This window comes from Mobula birostris, chromosome 24 (assembly GCF_030028105.1).
Source record: "Mobula birostris isolate sMobBir1 chromosome 24, sMobBir1.hap1, whole genome shotgun sequence".
NCBI lineage: Eukaryota > Metazoa > Chordata > Chondrichthyes > Myliobatiformes > Myliobatidae > Mobula > Mobula birostris.
This window is the reverse complement of record NC_092393.1, coordinates 40,339,576-40,360,711: the sequence shown is the minus strand read 5'-3', so window position 1 is coordinate 40,360,711 and position 21,136 is coordinate 40,339,576. Positions and strand designations below refer to the sequence as shown.

Sequence of the window (21,136 nt, the reverse complement as noted above, 5' to 3'; positions counted from 1 at the left end):
TTCAGCCATTTAAACGACTGTAAACCTTGGAAGTTCCCATGTAATCTATCAAGTTCTTGGGACTCCAGTCATATGGCCCAGTCTTCCTGAGAGTGAATTATCTGAAGTGATGGTACTAATTTGCCATCACGTGTGATTTCAACTTAAGAACATCTAGGACCTACATGATAAAGTTGTCATCTATTGCTAATAGAACTGTTACCTGCCTCTACCAACTCCTCTGTTAGCTCCTCCCAAACATTTCTCTTTAGTATTTTTTGCATTTCATTTTCAAAGCAATCTGCTTAGGATTTTAAAATATAGTAGATTCTAGTTAACTGGGCCATCAGTTAATTGGGGTAGCTGCTTATTTGGGGCAACTCTTAAAGAACAAAAAAAAATCAGGAAAATAGGCAGTGTTCTCTTCATTTATTTGGGACAGGGGACTGTTGGAGAAGTTTCTAACTAGTGTGAGTTGTCTGCACTTTTGGCTATTAAACACTGCACCATGCTTAGAATGAACAGTTTTTAAATAGCAAATCGTAAACATGAGGAAGTCTGCAGATGCTTGAAATCCAAAGCAACACACACAAAATACTGGAGGAATTCAGGTCAGGAAATGAACAGTCAGTCGATATTTCAGGTCCTGAAGCAGGGTTTCAGCTGGAAATGTTGACCATCTATTCAATTCCATAGATGCTGCCTGACCTACTAAGTTCCTCCAGCATTTTGTGAGTTTTTAAACAATATCAGCTGTGTGTGTTTGTGTTCAAAAAGCAGTGATTTTTTGTCACATAGTTGATGTAAAATAAGCAGCAAGCCAATTTGGAATTGTTTGGCTCACTGCAGTTTCAAGCATTCAGGCTTGGAGATACCAGACATGGCCAGGAGTGAAAATGAAATGATTTCACTTCAAGTTAGGAACCATAAAGAATTTGAGGGTATCGCAAATAATCTTGAATGTTCAAATGAAAAATGAAGGTTTGGAGGATGCAATCATCAAAAGCATAGTATTAAGGACAATCTATTATCTAGATCATAGATTTCTCCACAATTCTTTATAAGGTTAACAATTTTATAGTACCATGGAAGCATTGTTAGTGCTTTAATTTGTTCTATACTTGATCTATTTGTTACTCAGCTAAACAGTAGTTTGTCTTTTTTAAATACACTTTTAACTATTTCCATGAAACTTGGGCTAATTAGGGAAGCTGCTTAATTGGGCCAAAATGCACCGCTCCTGTTGTGCCCAGTTAACCAGAATCCACTGTACATTTCTACATTGGGATCATTTTGTTCTGCTTTTCCTTAAGAATAGAAAGAATGCTAGTATCATGAAGATTTTGTCTCACTTTTCACTGCATGTTATTTGAACAGCTCATGGGGAAGAATGAGTTATTTTAATCTTATAAAAATTGTGGAGAAATCTATGATCTATAAATAGACCTTAAATCCAACGGCACCAGAGAACTTCTTACAGCATCAGTAAGATTTCTAAACTGGCGGTCTATATTGCCTCCATGCTGTTCAATATCTGTCTTGTATGTCAGCTGTGGCTCATTTATTAGCCTATACTCATGTTCAACAAAGTGAGGTTGAGTTAAAGTTGCACTTTACAAATGCAAGTACAAAAAGCCAAGTTAACCATTGACTCTATAGTACTGAGGGAGTGGCTGCAGAAGCAGAGGTAACTGATTTTGCTCAAGACATTTAAATCTGCCTGCTTTCTAATATATACACTATAGACCTGATAATGGTACCGCTAAGTGTGTGGATGTCTGTCCCTGCTGTTCTATCCATTATATTATTCCCGCAACTTCACTTAGATAGCTTGGTATTACTACATTTTTTGTGGGAGATTGTAGATCCTCAGTTAGTGACTATTCTTCCAAATGTAAATACCATGGAACCCTAGTGGGACACAAAAAATAGTGTATCAGCAGAAGTTATTTTTAGGTGAACAGTGAATATCACTTTCTTTCCTTACAACCATAGAATACAACAGCAAAACAAAAAGCACTGTTTTAAAACCTATATTCACAGAGATGTATATCCAAATTTATAGGTGAGAACACCTAAATTACAACACAAATTAATTTACAAAATGTCTTCAGTAACATTTATATAATATTCATACCCAATTTACACCTGGAATTCAATCTTATCAGACATCTCAGCTACCAAATCCATTACTCGGTTCTTTGGCCAACTATCAGAGAGCATAAGGCATCACAACATTCACCAATTTGGTTTTCTTTCTTCTTTTGAGCCAGAACCACACCTTTAGTTCATAACATGAATTAATTAGCCATTTCTCAGTAATATCACATTGAAGATCAATATAGCTAAAATTCTTCACCTTTCTCAATGTCCCAAATCTGAATGTATTTCAGATCAAATGCAAATACTACCATAAGACCACTTAAAATATGAAGAATCAAATGAGCTATTAGACTAAAATAAAGCATCACAATTTGCTATCAGCTGGAACTAAGTTTCCACAATGTATTGAACAAAGGCAATTTCAAAGGTAAACATATTAAAGAAAGGCCAATATCAAGAAACTGGCAGTGCTTTCAATAACTCTGAAATCAAAGACCAAGGCATCAAAAATTTAAGTAAAATAAATTTTATTTCAAAATTGTTGAAAGCAAGAAATGGATTTCTCTTAAAAAATGAAGTTTCTACAATAGGCTTTGCCAATATGAGATCTTGAATAGTCATGAATTTTGTTACAGCTTAAATGTCCAAAATACCTATTTTAAAATTTAAAACAGCTCTAATCTGTGCAAATCCACTTACTTGTATGTTGCATGTATGAGGATAAACAAAGACCCTCAAATTACACTTACTGGTTAAAATTAAGTCCTGAAATGGTTACTGAATGCAAGCCAAGTTAGATCAGTAAAGTATTTTATTATTCACCAGGAACTGGTGTCAAAAGTTGCAAACACCATATTTGAGGTACAGTGTTCTGTTTCCTTTCCATTGTGGCCCTCCACATATTGCTCTAATGAGATTTATTGATGACCTAACTAGCAATGTAACATCTACCACTTTGAACATGCTGCTTGATGAAGAAAAAAATAACATTTTTAAAAAGTGTACTGGCTCTTTATTTTAAAACCTTGTCCATATTATCTTTTTTACTTGCTGCCTCCCTAATGTGCATCATCTCAATGCCACAGTGAAATGATTGTAGAGTAACTGCAAGCAGAGACCAAACCGACATACTTTAAATTATTATTTGCATTTTATCCTGGGCAAAGTGCAAATAAATCCTTCAGAAAGGATGCATTTCATCCTTTAAATTATTTGCTGTGATTGTAGATCTCAATGAGATGCCTGTTGTAGTACTTCCCCAGATGATAAAGAAAATCAACTGTAATACTCTCAAGTTCTGCCATAAGAAATTCTAACTTAAACAAACTAAAGTTGGTATCAATATAGTATTTTTTTTTATCATCCAGAAGACTAATTTCTTACTTAACATCAACATATGTACTCATTTAAAATGTTCTCACTTTAAAATGTAGTCACTTGTTCCCAATTCAAATTGATCAGTGATTTATTGAAAAATATGAGTGCAATTAAACTGTAGAGCCCATGAACACTTAAGAACAAACTGATGAATTTACTGACAAGTAAAAGTTATTTAAAACATTTTAAAGAGCAAGCTGTCCAGAATCTTAATGTTATAATATTCTGAATTGTTCCAGGCTGAACCTGATCTTTAATACAGTGGCAAGTTAAAAAGGATGCAAATAATAAATAAAAACTGCACGGAGTGCTGTGCATCAACACCAGATCTCATGGCAAGTTAGTGTCAAAACTAACATTCACGTACTCTGGACTTCCACATCACTGTATTCTTGATTGTATTTCAAATGATCTTATTAAATTTTATTGAGCAAAAATGGTTACAATAATTTTGCAGTTTTTTTCTGAAGGATAAATTTGGTAATTTTAGTCTTACAAATAAAGTTTCAGTTCTACAACGAATTAAAAAAAATCCCTGACGAAAATCAAATTTGCAGTTCCATTCTAAATTAAGATTCAGGCTGGTACACCCTGAGGCTTTCATATAAAAACAGGAATGTCATTAAGTGTGTCATTGACTAATACTTGAGAAATGCTTTTATTCAAACAACAGTTAAATAACTTAAGATAACTATTTAATTTTATTTTCCTATTGCCCTCAAGTTGTGACTCTTGATAGGTTGCCTCTCTTATACCACCCAACTGTCAGCAGTTTTTGACCACACAATTCTTTGCTACATGAACACATCTGCTATGGATAATCAGTTAAAAAAAGGCCTTCGACTCTTTGCAACCAAGATCAAATAGTAACAAAAACTAGGGAATCAAACCTCAAACCTCCAGACCAGCAGACTAATTTCTCAATTTTCTCACAGCCATCAATTTCATTTGCATGTTAAAGCTAAAATACACTTCTCTGGGAATGGCTTATAACTGTAACCAAGGGTACTTGTTCTGCTTTAATGCAGTTTAGGGTGCTTTCCAAATACAATCTCAATGAAAGAATAATATAACCATGGATTAAAAGAACCCATTTTGATTTTTTTTTGTTACATAGGATCCCAGATCAAATCTCATGTACAAGCCTAAACAGGAAACTAAAAAATGTACTATATGCACTTTATGGTCTCTCAAAGATCTGCTTGTAAAGTAACATTCCAATCCTAGTGGAAATATACATTTGTTTTTAACACCTTCAATTTGGCTGTAAAGCAGATTAATATTTTTTTTAAATACAATGGAAATACAAAACCATTTCTTTGACCAAGTTGAACTTACTGTGTACGAAATATAAACACCATCACATTATTTCTCATTATAAAACAACTCCAACAAATTTTTGCAATATTATTGGGAAGACTTTGCTCAATTGTTGACTAATTCTTCAGAGAATAGATTTACTGAGTCAGATTTGTGCCACAGGGGTAAATTAAGCAATCAAGGCTACAGTTGTGCTGTTATAGTCCCCACAAATTTGATATTACTTATGTCCAACGGCATTTGAAGAGTGAAGAGATGGTATTATTTTAAACCAAATGGAGCAAAAAGGAAAAAGATTGTGCAATTTCAATCATCTAAATACAAACATCCACTGCAAAAAAAGTTACATTTACAGTCCCCGTCCTTCATTGAAGGCACACAGTCCCAGTCTGGTCACGTTTGATGTCCACGCTGATGCAAGCTATAGAAGTGTGCCTCTTTCAGGATCTGATTGATTTGCAAGTATGGACCTTGTGCAGACTGTTCAATGGAATCAGAAAATTGAAGCATAGTTGAGCTGTTGCCTGGCTTGGTCCAGTTCAAGTTGGCTTCAGCCGGTAAGTGTCCATTCAGTCTGTCAGGACTGCTGACAATACTGCTGCTATCACTGCTTGAGGACTGTAGAGAGCAAAAGAGACTGAGTTAACTGGTAAGAACAAATGCTACAACTGTAAGGTATAGCATACACAGAGGAACTTTTAACTTTTTTTTTACAATTTCTCATTCATATCTCTGCTTATCAAAACAACTGAATACAAATGTAACACTTTATTCAAATTGTGCTGTTAAGGACAGACCTAGTAACCACAGGTTGGTAAGTTTAACTTTAATTGCGGGGAAGTTTGTAGAAACAATAATCGGAAAAGAAATGAGCAGACTCTTGAAGATGTGTGAATTTAAAGGATAATTAGCTTGGTCTTTCTAAAACATGCCTTTTGGATGCTGTTTACTCAGATTTTCCTTTTTTTGTGTGTGCGTGCATCCGTGATGATGTCTTTTCATGGCTTTTACAAGGCGCGAAGCAAGAGGGAGAGACTGCGTGGCTTGCCACTCCCCACACAGACATTTTTGCAGTTTATTTTCCCCTTTATTTTACAAGGTCGAGTTACAATCTCGACGCTCAACCCAGCAAGGATGGAAAGCATACTCGGGAGTAGACCTGACTGGTTTCGAACCCGGGAACCTCCGCTCCCGGGTCCGGCGCTGATGTCATTGCACCACCAGCCGGCCCAACTCAGATTTTCTTCACTTTTACTAAATTTGCACACAAAAATGCTGGCTAAATTGAAGAGTCAGCAATGACCTGGAAAAGAAAGGCAAAGAAATAGAAAGCAGAGAATCATGATTAAAAGTCATTTTCCAGGAGGAGGACTAAGGGAATGGTACTGAGTTTTGGTCTATGAAGAGGCAGCAGTCAAGGGGCCGAATCACCTGCTGTGTTGTAACAACTCTAAACTATGTTTATAGTTAATTTATAGAAAGTACTTTTCCTTCTGTTTAACATCTGCATCAAGCTTTCATATTTTTAAAAAGCTACATGTATTTGAAGAAATACAATCAGTCAACATTTGTAACATTTCATATTGCTGCATAAATACAAACTTAACAGTACAGTGCGTATATTCAGGCCCAAGAAATGGTTCAACATTAAGAAATTGAATGCTCATTCCAAGTTGGATAAACAATTATCAGAATCAAAAAATATTAATCTCACCAGTTAAACATTTAACTAAATGAATCCTAATAAGTGAAATGACATTGGAAAAAGCAATGTGTTAAACAAATTAGGAAAATCAGTGTATTGTAGTTAATGGGTATCTTGTACTAAAGGTGACGTCTGGTAAAACTTCTGTGACAATGTTCTGCACACAGATGAGACAAAAGTTTAACTTTTTGGCAGAAATGCACACTGCTAAGTTTGGAGGAAAATAGGCACTGCACACCAACACCAAAACCTCAACCCAACTGTGAAGCATGGTGAAAGGAGCATTGTGGTTTGGGACTGCTTTGCTGCCTCAGGAACAATAGACAACTTGCATCGCTGAGGGAACAATTAACTAAAAACTGTATCAAGACACCTTACATGAGAACGTCAGGGTAGCAGTCAGTCACCTGAAGCTTAAAAGAAGTTGGATGATACAAGACAATGATCCAAAACACAAGAGCAAATCAACAACAGATTGGGTTAAAAAGAAGAAAATTTGTGTCATGGAATGGCCAAGTCAGAGTCCAGACCTTACCCCAATTGAGATGTTGTGGCATGATCTGAAGAGGGCTGTTCATGCAAGGTATCCCAGAAATATTGACTAACTGGAAGTTTTGAATGGAGGAATGGTCTAAAATTCCTCCTTGCCATTGTGCACGTCTAATCAGCAGGTACAGGGAACATTTGGTGCTAAAGGAGATTCTACCAATTCTTAAATACAAGGGTTTACATACTTTTTCCAGCCTGGACAGTGAATGACTAAACAATGTGTTCAATAAAGACATGAAAAGTACAATTATTTGTGTGTTATTAGCTTAGGCAGATTGTGTTTGTCTATTATTATGACTCAGATGAAGATCAGACCACATTTTGTGAGTACTTAATGCAGAAAAACAGGTAATTGTAAAGGGTTTACAAACATTTTCTTGCAACCGTACATTATTGCACACTCAGAAATCCCAACCCTTCTACCTCTTGACTCAATTTCTGTGTCAGCACCATAAGGGATACTGTCAATTCCCATAGTTCGGAGGTACCATACATTGAAGAGTTTCTTCATTTGTCCTGTAGTTTAGTAACACTCCATTGAGAAGCATTTTGGAAGCAAGGTACAGCATCACATTAGGGAGGATTGAGCACTGGGACTATGACACAGTCTTACTTCACACCTGCTCAAATTCAGAGCTAATGGCAGTTATATACAGCACCACTCGGAACTTATGTCACTGTTTTCTCACAATTATTGTACGAGAAATTTAAATAAAGGTATCCATTCCACCTCCCAATGCCACCACTTTTTCCTTAATCTAAGACAACTCCTGAGCTCATTATTATTGTAATTAATACTTCTTACCTACACTTTTGTCAAAATAAACAAGACATACAAGATGTGTCACACCAAAGAATATTTTTGAGGAAGGTTAATGAAGGGAAGGGAACGTCGACTCAGACCATGAGAGGCCTGCGTCGGGCATTTTCATGCCTTACAAGGCGCAGATTGGAAATCTGTGTGGGGCGCCACTCCTCACACAATCGAGCAATTTGTGGTTAAGTGCCTTGCTCAAGGACACAAACACGCTGCCAGAGCTAAGGCTCGAACTAGCGACCTTCAGATCTTAATAAAGCCATCTCTATATTTATAAAACAAAAGTAAAAGAATAAATGAGAAACTGACTTAAATTTAGAAAGTAAATCTCTGCAGAGGATGTAAAATCCACATTTCTGGTGAGGATCTCTATATTTTTGCTCTCCTCCTCCTTTTCCCAAATGGTGATAATTCATACCAGAATATGTTAACCTGGTTGTTGGTACATCAGTTGATGAAAAGCATTGTTCTATGGTTACATAATACAACAACTTGCAGTTAATATCTAACCTCGCAATCCCAGCTGTCTCTTGGTAGATCCTGCAACAAATTATTGTTGCTAAGACGTTTTGGTGGTGGGACAGGCTGGCTTTCCTCATCTTTACAGCTCCGTCTTCGCTTCCTGAAATATGGAAGGACAAGATTGCGTGGAGAGAGAAAAAAAGAGGAAGTTATACCAGGAGCAAAATCTTCCAGAGAGGTACTTGAATGATAGACAACTAATCCAGAACTTTGAATAGAAGTTATCTATGTATGAAAATTCAGTGCAGTGTCACACAAAACCACAATCCGAGGAAACCCTCGGATCCTAGTCATTCAATCTTGTGCCAGGTATCTGCTCGGATTATTTTGGAGAAGCAGTAAGGGGAATTGCAGTATGACATAACAACAACTGCTTCCCTCTATACCTCCCCATCTTACTTTGAATTCAACCAACAAGACTTAGGACATAGCCACATCTCATTCTTTTAAATCTTTTTATTAATTTTTCAAAATTACACACTCAATAACAAAGTTGGTACAAAGAGATTGGAAAAATATTCATCAACATATATAAAATGAATTTTAAGTAACATAGATATAAAAGACTTCCAAACTCATTATGAGATTAAACATTAAAAAAGAAATAAAATGAAAAAAAAACAAAAAAAAACCCCAAAAGAAAAAAAGAAAAGAAAGAAAAAACAAAACAGGGCTAGACCAACAGCTTATATCGGGCATGTTCAATAATGTCGTTAACTCCGCTCCTCTCATCATATAATTTAAGTTTAGAAAAAAGATTCGGAAAGGTCAGATTACATCATATGAAAATGTTGCATAAGAGGTTTCCAAGTTTCTTCAAATTTAACCAAAGGGTCAAAAATATCACTTCTAATTTTTTCTAAACTTAAACTTAATATGGTTCGAGAAAACCATTGGAATGTAGTTGGAGGATTAGTTTCCTTCCAGTTCAACAAAATAGATCTTCTCACCATTAAAGTAACAAAAGCTATCATTCGACAGGCTGAAGAAGACAAAGATCTATGTTCTACCACTGGCAATCCAAAGATTGCCGTAATAGGATGGGGTTTTAAATCAAAGCATAGAACTGTTGAAATAATATCAAAAATGTCTTTCCAATATTTTTCCAAAATTGGACAGGACCAAAACATATGAGTTAAAGAAGCCACTTCAGAGTGACATTTATCACAAGTAGGGTTTATATGGGAATAAAAACGAGCTAGTTTATCTTTGGACATATCTCTGTGTACTACTTTAAATTGTATTAAAGTATGTTTAGCACATATAGAAGTAGTAACTAATTGAAAAATTTTATCCCATTTCTCTGTAGGTAGGGAAAGTTGAAGTTCCCTTTCCCATTCATTTTTAATTTTGTCAGATATATCTGGCTGTAATTTCATAATTATATCATAAATTATTGCTATTAATCCCTTTTGCAAAGGATTAAAGCCAAAAATTTTATCAAGAGTGCCAGAAGGATTGTAAGTCAGAAAGGTAGGCAACATAATATTTAAAAAATTCCTTATTTGTAAGTATCTAAAAAATGGGATCTAGGCAAATCAAATTTCTCAGATAGCTGCTCAAAAGCCATAAAGCAGTTATCCAAAAATAAATCGCGAAAACATATTATGCCTTTCGTTTTCCATATCAAAAAGGCTTGGTCCATTACCGAAGGTTGGGAAAAAAAAATTAGATATAATAGGACTTGATAACATAAATTCATTCAGGCCAAAAAATTTACGAAATTGAAACCATATTCACAATGTATGTTTAACTATAGGGTTGAAAATTTGTTTATTCAACTTAGATAGTGCAAAAGGCAATGAAGTTCCTAAAATGGAAGCTAGAGAAAACCCTTGTACAGAATGGCCTTCAAGGTTTACCCAATGTGGGCTTGGAGTTATATTCCAATCTTGTGTCCAAAATATTAAGTATCGGATATTAATTGCCCAGTAGTAAAATCTTATGACAGGCAATGCCAAACCACTTTCTTTCTTAGATTTCTGTAAGTATTTTTTACTTAATCTGGGATTTCTATTTTGCCATATATAGGAAGAAATTTTAGAGTCAATAATATCAAAAAAAGATTGAGGAATAAAAATCGGTATCGCTTGAAATAAATATAAAAATTTGGGTAAAATAATCATTTTAAAAGCATTAATACGGCCAATCAATGATAGAGACAAAGGGGACCATTTAGTAATCAGTTGTTTAACCTGATTAATTAATGGTAAAAGGTTGAAATTGAATAGATCCTTATGTCTCTTAGTAATTTTAACTCCCAAATAAGTAAAATAATCAGTAATCAATCTAAATGGAGAATTTCTATAAATAGGAACCTGCATATTTAATGGAAAGAGTTCACTCTTACTTAGGTTCAGTTTATAACCAGAAAAGCTACTAAACTGAGCAAGCAGAGTTAATACTGCCAGAATAGATTTTCCTGGGTTAGAAATATATAATAGTAGATCATCTGCATATAGTGATAATTTACGAGTCTCATTTCCACGAGTAATACCAAATATATTAGGGGAGTCACGAATGGCAATAGCTAGCGGTTCCAAAGCAATATCAAATAGTAATGGACTAAGAGGGCAACCCTGCCTAGTACCACGGAATAAATGAAAGAAAGGGGATCTTTGGTTGTTAGTAAATACCGAGGCCAAAGGGGTAAAATATATCAGTTTAATCCAGGAAATGAATATCGGACTAAAATTAAATTTCTCAAGGGTATTAAATAAATATACCCATTCAACTCTATCAAAAGCTTTTTCAGCATCCAATGAAATGACACATTCTGGAATTTTGGGTGAAGGCGTATAAACGATATTCATTAATCTCCTAATATTAAAAAAAGAGTAACGATTTTTAATAAATCCAGTTTGATCAGCAGAAATAATTTGGGGTAATACATTCTCCAATCTCGTTGCCAATATTTTAGAAAAAATCTTAGAATCAACATTCAGCAGAGATATAGGCCTTTAAGATGCACATTCAGTAGGATCCTTAACTTTTTTAAGAATTAGGGAAATAGAAGCTCGACAGAAAGATTGTGGTAATTTACCTATTGAAACTGCGTCCCTAAAAACAGCTACATAGCCAAGGAGTTAGTGTAGTTGAGAAAAATTTTAAAAATTCTACTGTAAATCCATCTGGACCAGGTGCTTTACCTGAATTCATTGAAAAAATAGCATTCTTTATTTCCTGTACAGTAATAGGTACATCTAGTTTTGAACATTCATTAGATGATAATTTTGGAATATTCAATTTCTTAAAAAATTCATACATTATACTTCTCTCATTCAATGTCACTCATTTTCAGTATCCAAATGGCTACTAGACAAATCCCACAAAGATATGGAGAATAAAAGTTATTGTAGGAGCAACAATTCAACACATTTGCAAATAACTTTGATAATGGTGTAGAAAGGCATGTATCAAAGTTTATCAATGACAAAGATACAATAGCATTGTGAGCTATGTAGTTGGAAGGATTAAAAAGATATTTACATATTAAATGAATAGGCAAAATTGTTGAAATGAACTTCAATTTAGGCAAAGGTCACTCACTTTGAGGCTAAAAAAGGTAAAAAAAAAAAAATAAATAATTAAAGTTGTAAAGCTTTAAGTAGGGATGACCTAGAAATATCTGAAGATCAAGTACCTCTGCCTGATGGTAGGGCTTCAAAGAGACTGCGGGATGGACGAGACAGATCCTTGACAATGCTAAAGTCCCTACGTATGTAACTCTCCTGATAAATCTCTCGGATGGGTGTAAGAGAGACCCCAACGATCCTCTTAGCAGACCTCGCAATCTTTTCCAGGGTCTTGAGTCAGATGCCTTGCAATTTCCATAACAAATGGTGATGCACTCTCAATTCCTGATAAAATTGGTTAGGATGGGGGTGGGTGGGGAGGGAGAGACTTGTTTGCCTCAATTTTCACTGTGTGTCCAATTAGCAGCTTTCCCTGGATTCCATGCAATCTAAACCTCCAGAACCTTATCAAAGTCCATAAAAAAAACACATCGACCATCCTATCCTCATCAAACTTTCTCGGTCACATTACGAAGAAAACTCAATCAGGTCTGTAACACAAGATCTATGCACAAAGTCATGCTGACTACTCCTAATTAACACCTGCCTTTCCAGATGTATGCACACCTTATCCTCAAAATCCGCTCCAGTAATTTACCTACCACAAATTGTAGACTTCCCAAGCCTTTCTTTGCTGATGATCTTCAATAAAGGCACCCTCCAGTTTACCAGCATCTCACCCATGGCTAATGCTATAGATATTTAAGCCAGGGCTCCTGTAATTTCTTCTCTAGGCTCCCAGAGTTCTTGGAGATACGTGGTCAGGACCTGGAGACTTGTTTACCTTCTTTCTTTTTACAACATCTAGCACCTCCTTTATCGTAAAACAGTTTATCCTGAGACTTCCACACTTAAACTCCCTAGTTCCAAAGTTCTTGTCTTTCTCCACAGTAAAAACAGAGGAGAAATAGTCATTAAAGACTTGCCCATCTCCCTTTGGTTCCACACAAAGATGTCTCTTTTGGTATTTGAGGGGCTCTTTTCTCCCTCTAGTTACTCTTTTTCCCTTACATACTAGTATATATTAGTATTTTTGACTTGCTATAATGCTACAATGAGACTTTACAATTTAAAAAATTGATGGCAATATGGTTGCTGTTGGTGAAACATTTGACAGCAATTAGGGAATTTATTCAATTAACTACGCAATTTGAAATAAAAGCATCAGCCACTGTGGTCATTAAGTTATTGACCTCTTAGGAAAACTCATCTAATTCATTGTGAAATCTATAATCCTTATCCAGTGTGGCTCAATAATGTACTTTCTGGTGAAACATACCTTAATTGGATGCCATTCAGTTAATATGGAGGAATTTGTTCTGTTGCCCTTCTCTAGCCATTTGACTAAGCTCTGGTTAGACTTTATCAGCACAATCACTCAAATGTCTAGAGTCAGTAGTATTCTCACTCTCTAGAGGTTTGAGCACATAATTCTGACTCGCACCCTGGCAGGTGAAAAAATGCTACACTGCTGCTTTCAGATGTTAAAGTTGAGACCTATCTAGTGTTTATAAGCTTCCACTATTAAATGCAGAAGAGATTGTTTTTAACCAGTATTGCGGCCACTGACACCACCATCAAAATGTATTAATTTCACTGTGTGCAAAGTCAACGTTACATTTTGTACAGCAGATCAGATTTTGCTGACCGCTAGCCAGTGACCTTGTGGGGGGAAAAAAAAACAGCAAGTTGCAATGAACACAATACATTATGGTCACTTATTCTTCTGCACTCCAAACAAAAACATGGAATGCACTGGAGCCGAGATGCAGCTGCCTGTTGCTGGACTTGCCATCTTGTCCGGGAATGTTCAGTAAATTGAAGAGCTGAAGCGCAACATTCACTCGAATGGAATTGCTGACTTTTCATTATCAGTAGTTTTCTTTTTAAATTCATTGTGGTTTTAATATATTCATTTATACTGTTTAAATGCTTACAATCTTTTGAGACATTTGGAAAGGCATTTTGACAGCTGGATCCATGGCTGGAGCCCGTGTTTCCACCACCTCCAGCCTGCTGCCCCTGCAGTGCTCTGCCTCGAGAAGCAGCTTCAGCAACAGCAAAGCTGGCAGGATGCTAAAGATCATGCTGGCACAGAAAATAAATGCAAGAGACTTCCTGAAAAGATAAACATGAGGCATGGGTCATAGCTAACAGGATCCAATCTATTATGAGCATACAAATTAGGAGTCAAGACAGTCTGCTCTTTGAACTTGCTTTGCTATCTAATTTATATCATAGCTCATTTGCTTGTCATTTCAACCTGTCTAATCTTTGAGATTTTTCACCCCCTCTTCTTGCCTTGCTAATCAAGAACCTATTAACCATGCCTCAAAAATATTCAAGGGCTTGACTTCCACTACCCTCTGAAGTGTTCAAAAAGTCACCTCATCGCCGCATCTATCTAAATTAGGTCATATCTTTTTTTTAAAAACAGTGACCCCTAGGTAGACAACTGCTGTACTTCTTCTGTAAAGCATTTTAGAAAATTCCTAAGTGGCAAAAAAAAATGGAAGTCAGTCTACTGTTATTTTGCATCTCCAGAATGTTTTAACCATAATTGATCTAATGACTTAACAATTTTTCTCAGTGGAACAAGTGAGTATGTTGCTTAGCTATCTGGAAAGTACAGCATTTGTAAAGTTGACTCTGGTTAGCTAACATATTTAAAATGACCATTTTCTTCTGTTTTTCCAAGCGCAGTTAGAATCTACACTTAAATTTTCTGATATAATTAGAATAATGCTCTCAATTAATGTTTTCATCAAATGCAGTCAATCAATTCTGCCCATTCCAAGCGCAGTAAGTTGATGGAACTTCTGAGACTATATTGTATTTTGAAAATGGTGTTAACGAAACACAGCAGCCCAAACTCTAATTCAGCATGCACTTTTGCAATGCTCTTATCACATCCAACTTCAACACTGTTATACCACTAATTTAATCAGAGGTGTCTTCAGTGTTGGAATTAGATACTAGCAAAACCACTATATCCAAGTAAAATCGCTGAATAAGGATGGTAAATTACAAGCTCGATCATGGCAATGATTTTTATTTTACAGTTTTTATTAACTATCTTCTTTGTCCTATTGTCAAAACTGAATAATAGCTATGATCGCGTCTTACTGTCAGATCCCAAAATCACATTCTCTTGAGCAGGATTTTTCGCATATATGAAATTAAATGTGCAGTGATAAAGCTACAGTTGGATCACATAGGGTGGTGATAGGCAGCTTTTCTTCACAGCAATATTAACGAAATTTTGCAAGATGCAGAAAATTATGATCTCAGTTGGCTCCATCATGGACCTCCGTAGTATCCAAGACATCTTCAAGAAGAAATGCCTCAAAAAGACCATCCATCATCAAGGCCTCCCACCACCCAAGGCATTCCTTCTCATTGTTACCATCAGGAAGGTGGTACAGGAGCCTGAAGGCACATGCTCAACAATTCAGCAGCAGCTTCTTCCCCTCTACTATCAGATTTCTAAATGGACATTGAACCCATGAACACTTGCTCACTACTTTTTTTTTCCACTACTTCTGTAACATATATATTTCCTGTAATTCAGTTTTTATTATGTATTGCAGTGCAGTGGTGCCGCATAACAACAAATGTCATGGCATATGCCACTGATATAAACTTGATTCTGATGAATGATGATGCCCTCTACACTCCACCTCAAAGCCCACTGTACAAAAATACTGTTGAGGCTCCCCATGACACGGCAATTTAATTGGCAAAAGCCATTAAGGAAATTTTATACTTATTTTGCATGGTAAACAAATAAATGAAAGGTTATGGAACTAGTTCTACAATTAGGAGAAAGATATAGATTGGTCATAATATAACTGGATGACAACAGGATCAAAGGGCTGAAGAGTCTATTTATATGTTGCTTAATACAGAAGGTATGAGTTCTGTAAGGAAGACAAAGTGGGAAGGCCTTGTGATGTATGGTCACACAATGTTTACAAATTCTCACATCAATAGACGTAAATGCATCTCAAAATGTATCACTGAATGTGCATTTTCCACTCAATAACTTATCCTACAATAATCTCTAGATCAGTGACCTTTCCAGTTGCATCTGACAGCCCCACATTTTTCTGTCTGGTACAACATCAAAGTTGAACTGTGCTCTACATCTGCCACAGATCAATTAGACCCCATCACTAGTCATTTAGAAGCTGATTGTTCCCTTAAAGCTATACAATGGAGGTTTGACTGCCAATGTATTTTACCCTGGATGTGTGGAGATGATAACACTCGTACATTATAGCAAAATTGCCTTTTAGAGAATCATCTGAGATGTACCATGGCACAATGTTTGCTTAATGGCCTATGCTGTATAGCAAAGCTTTCAAAAATATGAAGGGTCTTGGACTTGAAATGCTAGTCCTCCCTCTTTGCATGTGCTGCCTGACCTGCAGAATAGTTCCAGCATTTTCTTTTATTTCAGACTTTCAGCATCTACTGCTTTTGGATTCTCACTTCAGATTGAAAGGCAGCCAGTTCCGAGAATGAGTTCATTATCTCTATGCCACCCACTTATCCTACCGAATAAGAGGACTAATTCAGAGATTTAGTACTTTTAATACATTAGAACACATTTTCCTGCCACGACGTGACAATTTAATTGGTACAGCCATTAAGGAAAATGTATACTTTTTAACATGACTCTTTACTTGTTTCCTTAACAAGCAACAAGGGACTGCAAGACCTCCATCACAGGTAAAGCCCTCCCCACCACTGACCACATCCACACAGAGCGCTATCGCAGGAAAGCAGCATCCAACATCAGGAAGTCCCACCACCCGGGTCATGCTCTCTTCTCACTGCTGCCATCAGGAAGAAGGTACAGGAGTCTCAGGGCTCACACCACTAAGTTCAGGAACAGTTATTATCCCTCAACCACCAGGCTCTGAAACCAGAGGAGATTATTTCACTTAGCTTCACTTGCCCCATCACTGAACTGTTCCCACAACCTAAAGATTTACTTTCAAGAACTCTTCATCTCATGTTGTTGATATTTATTGCTTATTTCCTTAATAATATTAATATCCTTTTTTGTACATTGGTTGTCTTTCATTGATTCTATTATGGTTATTGGATTTATTGAGCATGCTTGCAAGAAAATAAATCTCAGGATTGTATATGGTGATAAATATGTACTCTGACAATAAATTTACTTTGAACTTCTTGAAGCAAAATAAAGGAATAGCAAGTTGGCAGAGAGCAGTGCCTCTGCGAGATACTCTCAGAAAACTTATTCATTACTTTTAACATAATCATTCTACTCCTAAATCTAGATTCATGTCACTAAGAATTACCATTTTGCACTTTTCAAAAAATCGCACAACCTCAATGCACTATTGTATTGAACTGATGTTTGAATGGTGTGCAAGACATTATGTACTGTATCCCAGTACATGAGACAATAATAAACCAATTCACCAAATATTTGTGGTTTGGTAACTTAGTCCGGTGGGGGGGGGGGGGAGAAGAGAGTGGCTTTCTAGTGAAGAATTACTCAACCATCAGTGCTCAATACTTACGAGATAATATAGCAAACTTAAGAAATATAAAGGCAGATCTTGTTGGAAAACTGTTTAGTGATAGGTATGACAAGTTTGTATTTAAAATGTAAAAATGGAGCTCACCAACTGATAATATATTTGCTCTGACTGAGCCTAATGCCAATCATAATGCAAAAAAGCTAAGGTGGTTAAACAAAGATAATCTTGGCATTATAAATTTCAACGCACATGCTAAATTTAGAGCAGTTGTTTCAAGTTAGTTGGTAAAAATGAACAGAAGGTTGAGTGTTAAATGCTATTGCAGTCTCTTGAGCACAAATAGATATGGTTACATTCAAGTTCTGTGTCAGGGCTGTGCCTCTTTTAGAGATGCCTTTTTTGGATGAGATGTCAAAGCAAGACTTAGCTTGTTTTTTCAAAGGTGGCTAAATATCCCATGGGAGTACTTTGAAAACTAAGGAAGCTATGCCCAACGTTTATCCCTACTCAGCAGCACCTGAACAGTTTAACTGGTTTCCAGAAAACGGTTATGCAGGAGCTTGGTATGTACAAACTGCTGTCAATCCAGATTAAACATCAGAATACCAAATACACCAGTTCACATTGCCAAGATTAACAGTTGCTCAAGTTTACCATCAGTGGGAAATTACTCAACCCTTACTGCATGGGAGAAACTGCAAAGCACCAAGGTAACAAATTACTCAGAAGATTAAAAAGAAAACTGAATATTATGTACCACCAAGATATCACGGATATGCCAATGAACTATGAAAATGTTGAAAAAGTGTTGATACAGGATTTTCCTTCTTCATGGCTTTAATTTAGCTAATTTGCACATTCGATCACTTTGCATTTATTTAAAGGGAAACCACCGGATAAAGTCGTTTATTCAGCCAACAACAAAAAAACAATGAACTACTGATAATATACTGTAAATGCAGGGGGAAATCCTTGGCAATGTGGCTGTGAACCTGCTCATTTAAAAATTACACGATTTAAAAGCTCAACTGAAGAGTCACTTCTACCAACCCAAAGCAAACAGTCGAAGTAACTGTACCCATGCAGGTTAATCAAACCAAAATTCAAGAGCTGCCACCTTATTTGGGACAACAAAACCCTGAACAATCAGACTGTGCCTGAAAGGTGACTCTATTCCCTTATTCCAGACCAACCCACTCCAAAATCCCACATGGCCCAGCAGGCGAGCTCTGGTCATAGACCAGCGCAGATCCTTCAGTGAAACGCCTGAAGACATGTATTTCCACACAAGCTCTACCGCCGCCTACGCTACTGGGCCTCGACACAGCGACTGCCACTCGCACACAGCAGCCTGTCGCTTTCTAACGGGAGCTTCCCCAGATCCGAGGAGCCCCGTTCTGCCTCGAGCTCATCTATCCGTCAATACCCCAGCAGATCGCTTCCCCAAGGCACAGCAAGGCCCCGGGACCTCGGACAACCCTTCTCCTCCACCTCCTCAGCCGAGTGACATGCCCCCAAATCGGGCTCGGCCCTGACAGCCCATTCCCCCGGCTGCACAGCCCAGCTGGTCACGCAGCCCACTACGGGCAGGGTCTGCGGAGAGACGGAGACGGAGCCGGTACTCACCTGCCGTCTGATAACATCTAACCCCGGCTGCTGCTCGCTGCGTCTGCGCTGCCCTCGGGCCTGAGGGGGCGGGGCGGCGGAGGCGCGCAGCTGAGAGGCGGGGCCGCGCTTCAGACGCGATAATAGTGACGTGATCGCCGTCCCGCCACTGCGCACGCGCATCCCTCAGCTGGGTAGCATTCCTGCGGGGGGGGGGGGCAGGTATCACTCTGTTCCTCCACTCGCCTCTTCACTGACTCATTTACTCCAAGAGCCATTCCACAAAACGGGATTGGGAGCAATGTACATCTAGGCTGGCTAGACCTGCTCCGCCTTCGACAAAGATACTGCTGTTACCTCTAAGGTTTTAACAGCTGGATGGGCTGCAGGCGCCGCAACTCAAGCAGAATAGCTCATTGCAACATAATAAAAAAACATTTTATATTTAAATTAAAGTGCACAGTTGCAGTGGTTGTTAAAAGTGAAACTGAAAATAAGCTTTCAAGCGCCACCGCGCGACTGAAAAGAGAGGAGATGCCTATCACCTAGTGGAATTAACTCTAAATAGTAGATGTTTGTAAATTTTAGACGATAGTTGCCCTGGCAAAGTGGGTTCTTCCACCATACAGGAATACTTTGTTAAGTCAAAAGCAAAAAATAGGGCAGACGTTGGAAATAAAAACTGCTGGTGGGGCATCTGCGGAAAGAAGCAGAACCCGATGATCATTGAAATGAAACTTCTTTAATCTCTCCTCAGAGGCTGCCTTATCTGCCAAGTATTTGCCACGTTTTCATTTGATTATGGTCTCCACCCAGTTTCTTGATTTGGAAACCTGTATTCGCTCTAGAATGATGCACAAAATGTTGGGAATATGTAAGGGGCCAGGCAGTGTGTATTTGGTTTTGAATTATTTCTAAAATAAATGGATTATGTGTTGGATTATATTGTGCAGCCCACAAATGTTACCAAGCTTCTGAGTGGCAACATAGCATGCCCACAACTTACAAAAACCTAACCAGTATGTCTTTTGGAATGTGGAAGGAACCAGAGAACCTGGAAGAAACCCACACGGTAATGGGGAGAATGGGGAGATAGTGGCAGGAATTGAACCTTGATCTTTCAATCGCTGGCACTGTAAAGCATTATGCTAACCACTACACTAGTGTGCTGCTATTTTAGAATTTTATGATTACCACAGATATGAGACACCTAGAATCAGCTTAAACCAAATTAACAAAATAATTGATTATTAATCAAGCATTTGTATCCAGCTTGTGTACTCTTGCCCAGATCCAAAATACATTTTTATGCACTTTGTCAACTTGGCATGACACCTTAAATCAAACATTCACATACGCCTTGAAATACATCTTTTACCTCCTTTCAGAGCTGTGCTCCCAAGTTTTCATTCTTTTATTTCAGTCTTCCTTATAAAACATAATGCCACACTCTTCAGTATTAAATTTGGCCGAGAGAAATGTATTTGGTAATCTTTCTATCTTTGCTCCACTTAATTTAATCCTTTTTCTACAGCGATTGTTTAATTTGTAGGGTTAGCTTCCTTATTCCAGCAGCTTTTTAGCAAATATCTAAATGACTCAATAACACAAAAGAGCCAAATCTTTCCAATCCTCTGACTTTGTTCTTCATTTATTAGCTGCAATCTATCTTGGTACCACCTATACCTAATAAAGTGGCCATTGAGGGTATATTTGTGGTCTTCTGCTGCTGTAGGCCGTCCACTTCAAGGTTCAATGTGTGACACATTCAGAGATGCTCTTCTGCACACCGCTGTTGTAACACGTGGTCATTTAAGTTAACTACATCTTCCTGTGAGCTTGAGCTAGTCTGGCCATTCTCTGCTGACCTCTCTTGGCAACTGCACCCACAGAACCGCCGTTCACTGGATTTTTATTTTTGTTTTTTTGCATCATTCTCTGTAAACTCTCGTTGTGCATGAAAATCCGAGAAGATCAGCTAATTTTGAGCTACTCAAACCACCTGTATGGTACCAACCATCATTCCACAGTCAAAATCACGTTTCTTCCACCATTCTAATGTCTG

General features: G+C 37.3%; 1 protein-coding gene across 1 annotated transcript; it reads right to left on the bottom strand.

The window, feature by feature from the left end:
* Positions 1-4,098: 4,098 nt before the first annotated feature.
* On the bottom strand, positions 4,099-19,176 carry LOC140187059 (protein VCF1). The gene is made up of 3 exons (XM_072241975.1): positions 19,093-19,176; positions 8,361-8,472; positions 4,099-5,397 (listed from the first exon to the last, which is right to left on the bottom strand). The coding sequence occupies exons 1-3, from the start codon at positions 19,107-19,109 to the stop codon at positions 5,173-5,175; spliced, it is 354 nt and encodes a 117-aa protein (XP_072098076.1). The 5' UTR covers positions 19,110-19,176; the 3' UTR covers positions 4,099-5,172.
* Positions 19,177-21,136: the final 1,960 nt, after the last annotated feature.